Consider the following 11,645-nt stretch of genomic DNA (forward strand, 5'->3'; position numbering starts at 1 on the left):
ACATTTTCTTCTTTTTTTTACCAATCCTATAACCTATTTCTGTCGTGGAAATACATTGTGACTTGAATTGCACAAAGTCTATGATGAGATTTAAATGATAATAATAATCTTTTATTTTTAATGAGCTGAAATTGTATTTTAATATAATAAAGCATGTTCTTTTTTTTTTTTTTTGGTAAGAACAAAACTACTACCAATCAATTAACGGGAGATTGAATAATTTATTCGAAATTTATGACAAAATTTTAGTGCAAACACTCTATTGAAATATATTAATAAGTGTCATATGCACAACACAAATATTTTTAAATCTAGGTAAAAATTTTAAATTGTATATTAAAAATATTTAAGAAAAATATTTGAAGTTGTCATAAAGATATATACAATCAATTTAAATAAACAATAAAAATTATAAATGGCTTCAATTTAAGAAAAAAATAATTAAAGAGGAAAAGTAACTGAAATTTGATCTAACAAGAATTAAAGTAATTATTTTAAAAAAGCTTACTTCTGAAAAAGTTACATAAAAGAAAAATTTTAAAGTAATTAATGATTACTTTTTTAAATATAAAAAAAATCGTAATAGTAATGAAGTTACATATCTTTAAAAAGATATACATAAAATGCCTCTTTCTTAAGAATTTTTTTTAAAATGCTCTATTTTATATGTAGAGGGGAATCATACAACATTTGCCTTAAATCCAAACCCACAATACTTGAAAATGAGCCTAGCCCTGGGAAAAAATAATTTTTGCAACCTCATTTTTTCTTTTCACATCCCCTTGAACTTCTTTTAATTTTTAAAAAATTAAACTTTAAAATTCATTCTAAATTACTTTCAAAATTTAATTTTCAGAAGTGAATTAAATAATTCTAAAAATTAAATTACAGAGAATAAGTTGGAAATGTAAAAAGAATCGTCCTTTCACTCCTTTGGTAGGTCCTCGGACTCTGTCTTTGAACTTTGGATTACAATTCATGTTTGACCCTAAAATAAAAATAGTTAAATTAGTTTGTAAATCTTTATAATTTCATTAAATTTTGAATTAAGTCGTTCTAATTTAAAATCCAATGGTATTTTGGCCTCATTTTGTTGGTTTGTTTCTATTCAAGCCAATTTATATTATATATATAGCTAAATATATTCAACTTCACTGGATGTTTCTAAGGAAGTGAAGAGAACAAACCATTGCTTAAGAAAGTAAACGAAATTCAGTATAAAACATATTATAACCATACGGCTATGTAAGATTTAACTATATTTTTCTTCTACCATATGCTCCTAACTGTACAAAAGATTTCATTTAGCATATCAAGAAGAGTCATTCACTCCAAATGCATCTGCAATATTGAAGTTCAAATTGCCTTTCATGTTTCTGTTCCCACCAACATCTCCATCGCCTTTTTTCATCATTGCTGCAAACTCTGCATAATCAATCCTCCCATCCTGAAAAAAGGATAGAAAATTAGGACCAAAAGCCTCGACAATATAAGAGAAAAAATGCCAGTGCCTAAGAGAGAAAGATATTCTAGATAATTTCAATCAAATCAGGCCAAATCACAATTCACAACCTAATACATGATGATTGACTTCTATTCCAGTAAAGGGTTAATTTTAAAAAACCATGATCATACATCTCAAATGATGATGATCCAGAGAACCCAGATACTATTTGCAATAATGGCTGTATTTTGCATTGGCCAAAAATTTCTTGTGCCTAACTTTCCAGAGCATCCTACATCTGCAATTATGATGGCTGACTACAGAGAGAATCAAGATAGCAAAACATATTATTAAACTTTCACTAATCTTACAGATCATAAGTTCAGGTGATGTCATCAACTTTATAGGGAAAACTTAAAATGGAATCAGCAATAAAGTTGTTAGTCAAACTACAGAGAGTACATTATTCGCATCAGCACATAATGGTGGTAATGCAAACATGTTTAGAGGAACTTACATTGTCTTGATCAATTTCTTTGATCATTTCATCCAGATGTACCTCACCAAGACCAAAGTCTTTACAAGCCTGTTGAAGCTCATCAATGGTGATGTAACCACTACCATCTTTATCAAAATAGGCAAAAGCTGCAACCAAATTCTCCTCTCTTTCCATCTTATTCAAGTGCAGTGTTGCAGCAAGAAATTCACCGTAGTCTATTGTTCCACTGTTGTCAATATCAGCCTGCCAAAATTCACAAGGGAATGCAATTAATGATCACCCAACTCAACATATATAAAAGAAGCAAAAGAATATGAGCTTATTTTAAATATCATAGAACACCTTAGTTTGTATTAGTTCTATGAAAATGATAATCTACCTACCGCATCCATAAGGGACTTAATTTCAGATTCCATGAGATTAGAGCCCACACTTTTCAAAGCCTCCTTCAGTTCCTCGTAAGTTATTGTTCCACTGTTGTCTGTGTCAATCATTTTGAATAGCTCTTTCAATCCACCTATTTCTTCCTCTGAAAGTCTTTCAGCTATGACCTGAAATCAAATTTTGAATGTATAAGGGTGTTATTTATATGAACACCAGACTATATAAAAAATTGATAGACCATACAGGTCATATAAAATTGATATGGATCGATGTGCTCATACAAAGAGAGTATATAATTGATTTAATCATCATTAACTGGAACAAAGAGAAATCTTACACAAGCACCTGCAGCTTTTAAGTCATAAATAAGTTATGTGCTTATCTCATTTAATGGGTTGATAACATAAAGCTTAGGCAAAATCACTATCGTTATTGAAATAAAAACTAGAAAGGGTAAGTAGTAGAATGATGACTAAACATACACGTAAAGCCATCTTCTTAAGTTTATTCATAGCTGAGAAATGTTTTAGGCGTGTCAAAACAGCAGGGTCCAGAGGTTTGTCAGGGGCAACTTTATCATCAACAATCCAAGGGTGACCTGGTCATACAAAACTCCACTTTGTTAGATCATCTACAAAACTGTGACACTATCAAGTGCTGGCATACACCAGTAGCACATGAAAATCTAATTATAACTAGTACTCAAGAAACTCACACAAGACTTCATGAGCAGAAATTCTTTTCTTAGGGTCCCTATCCAACATCTGTTGTACCAAATCTTTAGCACTTTCAGAGATATTTGGCCACGGATCAGAAGCAAAATCAAGCTGTCCATGTAAAATCTGTCTGAAAATTCCTGATTCGGTTTCTGAAGGTAATAGAAAAAGTGAATGCAGCTCGGACACAAAGAAAACATCAAGTAAAAGACTATATAATATACAGAGAAAAAGAGATTCACAGCTCCAAGTACAAAGAGAATTACACAATACATTAGGATCATTACCAGCCCAGAAAGGTGGGACCCCACTCAATAAGATGTAAAGAATAACACCAGCACTCCATACATCCACTTCTGGTCCATATTGTTTGCACAACACCTCAGGAGCAACATAGTAGGGACTTCCAACTACATCATGAAAGGCTTGTCCTAAGAAGAAACAAGAAAAGGTGATGATAAGTAATACACTCATACTAATTGCTACTGAGAAAAGGACAAAGGAAAAACTTGTGTTTAAAATTAAAATAAAAAATGCATCTGATGCAGAATATTGTTCTGCAAATATTCAACTCCTTAGTGCAAATGTCTTTCAAACAAGTCAGTCATAGTAAACAATTGAAGATTCTTCTTGCCAAGTTCCTCTATTCAAAAGGGAATCATGGAATCAACTCATGCTTTACATGTCTATTTTTCATTTTATTCGGTGGTAAAAACTAAAAACATCTAATTAATACCAAACTTGTTGAGCATATACTCCATCTGTTTTTTTTTTTTTGTTTCTTTTACGTTTAAAGTTTTGTGTAGGAATTAAGATAATGATTGATATTCTAAATTTCATAAAAAAAATTATTACTTATCTTTCTGTTATACCCTTCATCTATATTATTTATTATCTTCCACCAAACAAACATTAATTACTAAGGGTAAAATTGAAAAAAAGAAACATTAATTGTTCATTGATTTTATAAAATGAAAATGAAAAACGATTAAAACAAAATTGCTAAAGTGTGAAAAAGAAAAAATAAACAGAGGCAATTGTATATGAAATGGTAAAATCATCTCAGAACTTCATATGCATTATGAAATTCAATTAAACACCAATGATAAAAGAGATTAAAGAAAAGAAAATGAGACAAGAAGAATGATATACCACTCAGGCAAGCAGATTTTGACAGAAGAAACAAGCATCAACATATAAAAAGAATTTGCATCATTGAATTGAACAACAACAACAAAAACAGCAACCTGGCTTGTGGAAGACAGAGAGTCCAAAATCCGTTGCCTTCATTTTGGCATCTTCACCAGGGGTATCAAACAAGAAATTCTCAGGCTTGAGGTCCCTATGCATGACACCAAGAGAGTGGCATGCCTCCACCACACCAACAATGGTCCTTATCAACTTTGCAGCCTCTCTCTCACTGTAATGACCCTTTTGAATGATCCTATCAAAAAGCTCACCACCAGCACACAACTCCATCACAAGGTGCACAAACACAGAATCCTCATAGGTTCCTTGTATCTGAACCACATTTGGATGTTCTGACAAATGGTGCATGATCTGAATCTCCCTCCACACATCATCATAATCCTCTTGACACAAAAGCTTCCTCTTTGGAATGGATTTGCATGCATAGAGCTTCCCTGTTCCCTTGTGGGTGCATAGGTATGTGGTTCCAAATTGGCCTTGACCAAGCTTCTTCCCAAGAAGGTAGTGGTCCCTTAATCTTGGCGTTTGATATGGCAACACAGCCCTGCATTTTGAAGAAGATTTTGATGTAAAACTCTGTTTCTGCATCTCAAATTCAAATCTCAATTTCTCAATTCAAATGGGTGTGATCTAAGGAGATTAAAGCTTGTTTCTTTCTTTTCCCTTCTCTCTCTCTCTCTCTCTCTCTCTCTCCAAGAATCTGCTAACACGTAAATTTTTTTGTGGGGTTGTTGTTGTATTAACCAAAAATTGCCACTTATGTTTTACTTTTTTCAGTGCTGTGGAACAATTGTCAATGCTACAATTATTGTTGTTTGGATTGGATAGGAGTTGGAGGTTAATGGTTAATACTATGATTTGTTGCTTGCATATCCTAAATATGCGCCAGTTATATTTTAATGTGATAGTATTATATGTATAGTATGAGATGCTGTGAGTGCCTTACTATTGTTAATTATTATTAAATGCTTTTAAAAAAATTAATTATTTTAACCAATAAGCATTAAATATTTTTTAAAATATAATGAATACTTTTGTTTAAATGTTTTTTTATTTGAATTTAGTTAATTAATATCTTAAAATTTAATTAATATTTTTCCTTTTATAAATATTTTATTAAAAGAATATCTTTTACGTACAATTTTTTAAAAAAAATTGCTAACTTTATAAACTTTGGGAGGGACTAAAATATATTATATTACAATTTTGATTTATAAGGACAAATATTGATTCAACATTTATAGGTAAAATATGATTTATTCAAAAAAATTATATTTTATTTCATAAACATACAATAAATAAAATTAATTATATTTTTATTTTAGGTTACATTTATTTTTGTCTTTTAAGTTTTAATAAAAATTTGGTTTATTTTTCAATTTAATTTAATTTTCCAAGTTTAACTTAAGTTGTATTTTATTTTTTATTTAATTTAATGTTTTAAATAATTATTTTTAAGAAAAATAATTTTTTAACTCTATTTTATATTTTAACGTAAGAAAAGTTTTTAAAATATCATTTTGAATAAATTTTTCATAATTTTTATTTTATGTATATTTTTCTATTAAATCACTATTTAAAATTTTTAAATTATCATAAAAAACAATTGAGTGCAAATTATTTATGACTAACTACTTGGTGCTTCTATGTGGTAAAGCTATCAATTTTTATTGTTCATCATTTTTGTGATGAACTTATATCTAGACAAACACAAAAATATTCATTAGATTAGTAAATATTAAAAATAAAATTAAAAAAAATTAAAAGACATAGTTAAATAAAAAAGTTATAAGTGCCAGGAAAATTCAATAAAATCCCTCCATTTCAAGTGATATCAACCATAACCTTATTATAATAGGAAAAACTATTATAGAAAATTTGAACTAGCTATGAAATATAGCACCAATGATGTGGGCATAGCCTGAGTAATTTTTTAAATCTCTCACTTATTTCATATAAAGATTCTCTTTTGTACTGGAAAAAATGACTATGTTTGTCAATAGCTTCAAAGATAAAGAGAAAGTGAATAGTATGTGAGAACTATTGCTGCAATATAGGAACGGAGCTTTCTGACATGAAATTAAGTCAGTCATTGACTCTGTTAAAAATTGAGAATGGGAAAAACATGAGACATATAATGTGAGAGGACACCCTATTCATCTTGATAATGTTTGCCAGACGTAGGAACTTCATTATATGAAGATAAGGATTTTCAGAAGGTGTCTTTTCATACTGGAAAGCTCTTTGGATCATGTTAACCAGGGGTGTCTTAATCTCAAATTTGTTTGCTTCAATACATGAGATTTGAATAGCACTCTCAATGTCTCATTCTGAATAGCTTTGATGATAAAGAAAGAGGGAAATAATGGGTAAGAAATTGTTGCTACAACTGATCACATATAGTAATGGAGCCTTTTGGTAAGGAATTAAGTTAGTCATTGACTCTATCAACAAGTGAGAAGGCGAATAGTGTCAGAGGCTATCTCATTTATCTTGATGGTATCTGCTAGACATAAGAACCTCTTGATATGAAAATAATGGTCTTCAAAATATGTCACTCCTCAGTGTCTTATGAACCGGAGGCAAAATAGAAGATCCAGAGCAGCATATACTGAAAGTTAAAAAAGGAAGAAAAAATGAGGCAAACTTGTTTTTGTTATTTTTTACTGTTCATCACTTAATCTTTAAATTCATAGATGTTGTAAAAATATAATACCTATCAATGGCGTAAAAAACTTATTGCAAATTTTAGTAATTTCAAAATTTTCAACATATGAGAAATTGCACTTGTCAATTGTAATAAAATAAAGTATTTTAAACTCTTTCAACATTGTTCTCGTATAGATTATATTTGCAAGCACCTATTTACTAAAGTTTCTTAATTGTTAAGTGAACTCATTAGTTGAAAAGTTTGGGATTAACAATAAGATTTAAAAGAATTTAGAAAATTGAAGAAAGTAAAACGCAAAAAAATCGTAGAGTTAGCTTAATATAGATAAGAATATAGGACTTCACTTTCTTTTTATGATTACGGATATAAAACTAAAAGCATTCATAATCATAGATAATAAGAAAAGAAAAATCTTATAGTTGATATACTCTAGAATAAATACTAACTTTGTGACAAACAACATCACTTTTTAAGAATATAGTGGAAGTAACTATTTGAATGGAGAGTATATAAATATAAATAGTGGATGAGTTTTTAAATAGAGAAAAATAGAGTTGTTGATCCTCTCAATTTAAAAAAAAATAAAGATCAAATCTAAATTTAAAATTTATTCATTCTTTTTTTTTTAACATTTGTTTTTTATAATTTTACTTATTTTAACCAAATTGTATTATCACTATTTCCTAAATTAAATTAAGAGAAACTTAATTAGTTTAAAAGGTAAAATGATAAGTTTAATAAAAAAAAACTAAAATCTGGTGTATAAAGTAACAAAATAACATTATATTAATAAAATAAAATAAGATATAAAAAGTAATTTAAAAGACTAAATTGAATACAAAAAGTTAATTATTAAAATGTAATTAAAATTTTAATATAAAAATATAAAATAAATAAATATTTATAAATTTAAATAAAATTTATTCGTTCTTTAAATTTTAAAACGTCATATCAATGCTTATTTAACATTTTTTTTTATCATACTATATTGTTCACTATTTTTTTACCTCTATATACATCTAAGGAAAACTTTATGAATATTTTTTATTTTAAAAAAAAATAAATATAGGTACATAAACACTCTTATGATTTTATTATGACAGCGACATGTCATGAGTTGATGTCACATGCACAAAATAGAATGTGAAGTAGAGTTTTTATATATTAGCTATTATGAGCTTTTTTAAAATATTTTTTAAAAATAATTTATTAAAATAATATAATTTAAAATTAATTTTTTTCTACAACATTTTTCACGTGATCACAAGATTTGTACATTGAGGTAAAAAATTTTAATTTTTTAAAATAATTTTACATATTAAAAGGATAAAACTTTAGAGCAATACATATCAAAATCTAAACAAATTTTGTCTTTAATAGGATGAAAGTTTTTTTTTTTTTTTTGTAAGTTTTACTTTTTACAAGCAAAACTTAGTCAGATTCTGTCATATATCAAACCATCTAACGGTTACCAAGAATTAATTTAAAATTATTTTTGTTTTTAATTATTAATTTTCTATAATTTATTTGAAATAAATTAAAAAATTTTAAATTTTTATCTTCCAAAATTTACTTCTCTTCAAAAAAATGTCAGTAGTATTTATTATTAAATATATATTAATTCATTTATTAATTATGGGATTTTAATTAATTGATCATCATATAATAATTCAATTAATTTATTTATGTTTATTTAATAATTATAATTAATTATTTATGATAATTTATAAATTAAAAATACAAATAATTTTAAATTGCCATGTATTAAAATCAGTAATTATTAAATAAACATTTAATGAGATACAAGTGAGTTTGATGTAAAATTTATTCAGATTTAAATGAATTTATCATTAGAAATTTTTTCTTAAAAAATACTGAGTAGCTTGACATTTAAACCAACCTATGTTAATTTTAATTTTTTTTAAAATAAAATTCCACTTTGATTGTAGATAAAAGATAAAAAAAAAGATTAAATAAAAAATTATTTTAATATTTTTAAAAAAATAAAAAATAAATAAGCCGCTATCTTGTGGTCAGCGGTGGCTATCAAAAATTGCAAGGTTGATCCCTCGTCTAAAGACAAATGGGTCGGAGTTGTCACAACTTAAACTTACGACATGGAAATACAATTTCATTTATTTTCCTTAAATCCATTTCACCATTGTAATTAATGTTATATTAAAATTGCGTGTCAAAAGATACGTAATAAATAACTGTTTTTCAAATAAAAATAATTATTTGATTTTATTTAATATTTTAAAAATTATTTTAATATATCTTTTAAATTATTTATTATAAAAATAAATTATTTAATTATTTATTAACATTAAACGACATTAATTGATGATAAGATTAAAGGCAAAAAAATATTTTTTTAATTACTAATTTTAAAAAAACTTTTTAAGTAAAAAATTTTCTTTTCATTTAAAAGGTATATACGATTACAAATGTTATATCTTGAGAATAAAAAATTTATTAAAAATAAAATTTGAATTAAATACTTTATTATTTTTAAAAAATTATGAATTTGTGTAAAACTAATTAAAATTATTTTAAAAACAAGTCTTTTCTCATATCTATATGTCTATTGTTACTTTCTTTTAAATTATTTTTATTTAAAATATATAGATTAATAATAAATATTTTTATATTTTAAAATATTAAATTAATCTAGCAATAAATGTTTCTATATTTTAGAGTTTAGATTATTATATTTTAGTTTATATTTAGAATTAAATAATAATTTTTTATTAAAATTGGTAATAATTAATGTTATTAATATATTAAATTTAATGATATTATATATTTTTAATAAAAATTATTAAAAATATAAAAATATAATTGATATTATATATTTATATTTATATTAAAAAGTTAATTAATTGAAAAATATATATTGATAATGGCTAATATAGTATTAATATATTAATAAATGATATTTTTTTGTAATGTGTTGTTATATTTAACTTTAAAAATACTAAAAAAATCACGATAAAAAAATTATTTTTAAAATAACGGATATAAAAACATAATAAACAATTTATTTCAATATGGAAATTAATTTCATATGAGAAAAATATTCATGAAAATGATGTTTTGAATTTGTTGTGTAGAGTTCAATGCTGGCCTTGGAGTCAATTCTATTTCTTTCTAATATATAAAAGGGGCACTTTCCTTAAAAAAGAAATGAATAGATATTAATGTAAATTAACCTGTAGATAGATTTACCATAGTTGTTAATCATTTAATTTAAATCATATTTAAAATAATTAAGAAGTATATGTAAAAATAATAAAGGAAGCAAATATTGTAAAGCTTAGACATGGGACACAGAGTCAATCTAGTGCTCGATTATGTATATGAATATTTTGGATAAAGTTGCATTATTTTCTAACATACTTAATAATTAAATAAATTAAATTGGTCTAAATTTAATTAAAGAGACGCTTAAATAAGTTAAATAAAAAAATGATAATAATAATTAAAATATATAATTCAAATCTTATATTTTAATTTATCTATTTAGACCGAACCATTTGTCACTACTAATTTGACGAATAAAATTTTTACAAATTATTATTATTATTTTTGTAGGTTTTGTCAATTATCGAACACAAATAAATTATTAGAGATTGTTGCACTAAATGTAAATAAGTTTAGATGGTGTATTATTGTTGGGTTAGTTCGAAACTATCAGCTTGTTCTATTGCTAATTTTATATATAAAAAATAATTAAATCAGTTGAAAGGGAATATAGAGATTCAAGGGTTCCTACATAGTGTACTACCAAAATTAAATCACTAGAAATCACTGCATCATCATGCATGGGAAAAAGCAAGGTGTCAAGAGAATCTCGGAAATAGATCAGATCATGGGCCATCCTTTGCATAAAGGGGGCCATAAAAATGGGAACATGTGTTGAAAAACATGTACATGTCATCATTTTTCACTTCCCACTTTTAGCCACATTACGTAATATTTGTGGAGGACAATGTTTTTATAGCTTGGTATGATCTGTTTTTCACTTTCTTTACCTTATTATTGAACTTCCAAGAACTCAACTAAATTGTTCATTTTCACCCATCACAATCCTTCCTTGCAAACATCATAAATATTACGAGCTTAAATTTAAAAACAAGCAGTAAAATATTTATATAACTAAAAACAAAGAACTTTAATAAACCAATAATACTGGTTCACCTTTGACACAACGAAATGATCATAAAACTGATCTAAATCTAGATGAAACGAGACAATAAACATACACTGAAAATCCAAAACCATTGTTTCCATAACTACAAACCATGAGGAAACAAAATCTTAATTTGAATTAGTCTTTACAATGGAATAAATCACTCATCAGACCCTGTCAATACCTTAACCATAACCTGCATGACCCTCACTCTTGTTTGCAAAGACAAAATGTAATTAGCTGTTTCTCTGAAGAGTCCATCTAACTCCATGGAGTCACTATTGGGTATAAGCCTCTTCAAAGTCCTCACACGTCTCTGAATCCCATTGGATCCTCTTCTAGAACCACCCCTCCTCTTCATCAAAATCCTTCTCTTTGTGAGCTTTTGCTTCTTGGCTTGTGCTGCCAAGACTTTGCTCCACAAACACCCATGTGATGAAGTTCGCTTTTCTTCGTTTCCCTGAAGAAGATCTTTCAAAGAGAGGGAAACAAGAGAAGGTAGTGAAGAAACTCCCATGACTCAAAATTGA

At 26.6% G+C, this 11,645-nt stretch overlaps 2 protein-coding genes across 3 annotated transcripts; both read right to left on the reverse strand.

Annotated features, from left to right (window-relative positions):
• Positions 1-1,114: 1,114 nt before the first annotated feature.
• On the reverse strand, positions 1,115-4,916 carry LOC113870958 (calcium-dependent protein kinase 11). 2 transcript variants are annotated; one of them, XM_027507567.1, is made up of 7 exons: positions 4,291-4,914; positions 3,331-3,474; positions 3,043-3,195; positions 2,810-2,925; positions 2,327-2,494; positions 1,962-2,186; positions 1,115-1,447 (listed from the first exon to the last, which is right to left on the reverse strand). In XM_027507567.1, the coding sequence occupies exons 1-7, from the start codon at positions 4,838-4,840 to the stop codon at positions 1,313-1,315; spliced, it is 1,491 nt and encodes a 496-aa protein (XP_027363368.1). In that variant the 5' UTR covers positions 4,841-4,914; the 3' UTR covers positions 1,115-1,312. The 2 variants fall into 2 exon arrangements, with proteins under 2 accessions (XP_027363368.1, XP_027363369.1); XM_027507568.1 differs by having other exon boundaries at positions 1,262-1,447; positions 3,043-3,169; positions 3,317-3,474; positions 4,291-4,916.
• Positions 4,917-11,245: 6,329 nt separating this feature from the next.
• Positions 11,246-11,645, reverse strand: LOC113873588 (transcription factor UPBEAT1-like). The gene has a single exon (XM_027511773.1). It carries the CDS (start codon positions 11,630-11,632, stop codon positions 11,276-11,278), a length of 357 nt encoding a protein of 118 aa, XP_027367574.1. The 5' UTR covers positions 11,633-11,645; the 3' UTR covers positions 11,246-11,275.

Source organism: Abrus precatorius, unplaced genomic scaffold (genome assembly GCF_003935025.1).
Source record: "Abrus precatorius isolate BTA unplaced genomic scaffold, Abrus_2018 Scaffold7, whole genome shotgun sequence".
NCBI lineage: Eukaryota > Viridiplantae > Streptophyta > Magnoliopsida > Fabales > Fabaceae > Abrus > Abrus precatorius.

Bases quoted from the DNA above. Each gene is read 5' to 3' on its own strand.
- LOC113870958 (XM_027507567.1), bottom strand. From the start codon at position 4,840: ATGCAGAAACAGAGTTTTACATCAAAATCTTCTTCAAAATGCAGGGCT. The intron at 3,475-4,290 runs GTTGCTGTTTTT...GTTTCTTCTTAG, and splicing joins CTCTGTCTTCCACAAGCCAG to GACAAGCCTTTCATGATGTA. The intron at 2,926-3,042 runs GTGAGTTTCTTG...TTGTATGACCAG, and splicing joins TTCTGCTCATGAAGTCTTGT to GTCACCCTTGGATTGTTGAT.
- LOC113873588 (XM_027511773.1), bottom strand. From the start codon at position 11,632: ATGGGAGTTTCTTCACTACCTTCTCTTGTTTCCCTCTCTTTGAAAGAT.